Source organism: Brachyhypopomus gauderio, unplaced genomic scaffold (genome assembly GCF_052324685.1).
Source record: "Brachyhypopomus gauderio isolate BG-103 unplaced genomic scaffold, BGAUD_0.2 sc75, whole genome shotgun sequence".
NCBI classification, from domain to species: domain Eukaryota; kingdom Metazoa; phylum Chordata; class Actinopteri; order Gymnotiformes; family Hypopomidae; genus Brachyhypopomus; species Brachyhypopomus gauderio.
Window position 1 is genome coordinate 25,001 of NW_027506896.1, and position 2,500 is coordinate 27,500.

The window sequence follows — 2,500 nt, forward strand, 5'->3', positions numbered from 1 at the left end:
TCATAGTATTACTGATATGAAATGAGCCTGTGTGTTCAGTAGTACAGTAGTAGCAGTGCTATGAGAGGAGCCCATATGTAAGTAGCAATAGTGCAGCCAGGAGCGGTTTGAGCTGTGCATTCAGCCTCCTGTGACTCACAAACCACATGTGGCTCAGGCCAGGCTTGGGCTCACAGGCTACAAACAAACCATGTTATTTGCGGCCATGCTGACCATGCTTGGTCAATGCCAAGTTAGATGGGAAAGATGTCAGCGCTGGTCCGAGAGACTGCTGACCTCGTGAACATCCGTGTGAGGCTGAATTGTTCCAGAGGCTGACAGAGAAAGAGGACGCCTATAAAAGTCTCTCACAGCAGTGAGTCCAAAACACTGCGATTTACTGCCACTTTGAACAACTTTTAACTAGGGTGTTTTAACAAATACAGCCACTCACTTCATCATTAACTCCCAGAACCCCTTCAGTAGTGATGCTTTGTGACAGATGCCTTTTCAACTAGGGAAGTGATCTGTTCTCACTTAAAATTTAATTTACAGCGTGTCCCAGATAATGTAAGAAATGTGCCACTGCACTACAGGCAGTGTGAATGATGCTGACAGCTCCTCCTCCTCCAACCACCTCCCCCCTGCTACAGTTTTACCCAGGCAAAGAGCCCTGGCTTGGGGCACGGCCATGAGCCAGGACTGGGACAAATGTGAGTGAGTGAGTGCCTACACGACCTGTTATTGTCATTCTCAGCCCTCTTGACAGTGGCTCGGAGCTCGTGGTTGGACGCCTGGATGGATTCTCTCTCCCTGGTCTCGTCTCCCAGAGCCCTCCGGAGCTCCAGGTTCTGCCTGTGCTGAGCATCTCTCTCTTGGGCACACTCCCACAGCTCCCGCTGGGCCTCCGCAAGCTCCCTGCGCCCCACGTCTCTGCTCTCCTCCACCTCTGCCAGCTCCCTCTGCAAGCGCTCCACCTGAGAGAGGAGATGAGATGAGAAGAGGAGGGTGTGTCACAGATGTTGTTTCTGAAGTATCCAGTACATGTTTCTTTTCTCTCGTAAATTAGTTAACCATTGTGTTCTCAAAGACGGTCATATTGTACACGTGAGGGGTATGTAAGTCAGATTGTGGTATTATTGCTCTTGGTGAAAGGGGAGCTGTGGACAGCTGTACACCATACGTGGCACGGCTGGGCTGAGGACACCGCTGCTCTACTTTCCATGGGTTGAAAGAAATGGAAACAAAGGCTATTAGTGAAATTCCACTGTGCTGCACGATTCAGCGCTCTGAGCATGAGAGTAACACAAGTCTCACACAGACTCACACAGGTCTCACACAGGTCTCACACAGACCCACACAGGTCTCACATAGGTCTCACACAGGTCTCACACATGTCTCACACAGACACACATGTACTCACACAGACTCACACAGCTCTCACACAACTCTCACACAGGTCTCACACAGGTCTCACTCAGTTCTCACTCAGTTCTCACACAGCCATCACACAGCTCTAACAAAGCTCTCAGCAGCACTTCAGCAAGGCTTTCAGAGCAAATTGTGATGTGTGGTAAACTCATGGGAGATGCAGGTTGGTGTGGGTAAGTGTGGGGGGTGGTGGGGGGGTGTTGGTATGTGGGTATGCGAGGGGGAATCGGGGCCAGACACTCGAGCACAGGCACTAGAGCCGCTCAGGTTGCGTCTCCTCGCCTATGAGAACACACGGCAGGCAGAGCGCGTTTGGGCGGCGGTCTGGCACCCTGTCGACACTTTACAGCACAGATATTGGAGCTGCTGGAGAGAAAGCAAAGCCAATGAAGAGAAAAAGAGGGAGAAAGAGAGAGGGAGGGAGACAGAGCGATGCATAGAGAATGATAGTGAGGAAGAGAGAGAGAGGGAGAGAATGAGGGAGAGAAGGAAGGAGTGAGATACAGAGAGAGACAGAACAACAAAAAATAGACAGTTCAGGTTAGGACTACTGCCAAATGCAGCAACCTGATTAGAACCATCACTCCTCTGTGTGTGTGTGTGTGTGTGTGTGTGTGTGTGAGTGTGTGCATGTGTGTGTGTGTGTGTGTATGTGTGCGTGTGAGAGAGAGAGAGAGAGAGAGAGAGAGAGAGAGAGAGAGAGAGAGAGAGAGAGAGAGAGAGAGAGAGAGAGAGAGAGAGCGAGCTTGTGTTTGGGTGTGTGCGCGTTTAGGAGAATTGTCATTAACAGGCCCACACAAGATGCTTCACATAAATCCCAATGTGAGGGAATGAAGGCGGCACCACTCTGGCCCGGGGGATTAGGTGTGGTGGGGGCGTTCAGGCGGCCTGTGATAGGGTTACTGATACACGAGGTGAAGCACCGGAGCAGTTGTGAGGTGGGGGAGGACAGGGCCCTGCGTCTGCCTCCATGTGGATGAACACTGTGGGCGAAGAAACGCCCCACACCTGGTGATTTATGAAGATGATAACGTCCATCACTAAAGCACATCATGTTTCACTTGTTTTCCTACTGTGCCTCATCTCCTCT

At 51.1% G+C, this 2,500-nt stretch overlaps 1 protein-coding gene across 7 annotated transcripts in view; it reads right to left on the reverse strand.

The window, feature by feature from the left end:
• crocc2 (ciliary rootlet coiled-coil, rootletin family member 2) overlaps positions 1 to 2,500 on the reverse strand; it is a 55,764-nt gene that overhangs the window by 21,560 nt on the left and 31,704 nt on the right. For all 7 annotated transcript variants that reach the window (XM_076990467.1, XM_076990468.1, XM_076990469.1 and 4 more), the window contains one exon: positions 718 to 956. In XM_076990467.1, coding sequence (XP_076846582.1) covers positions 718 to 956 — 239 coding nt within the window. The remainder of the gene's footprint in view (positions 1 to 717; positions 957 to 2,500) is intronic.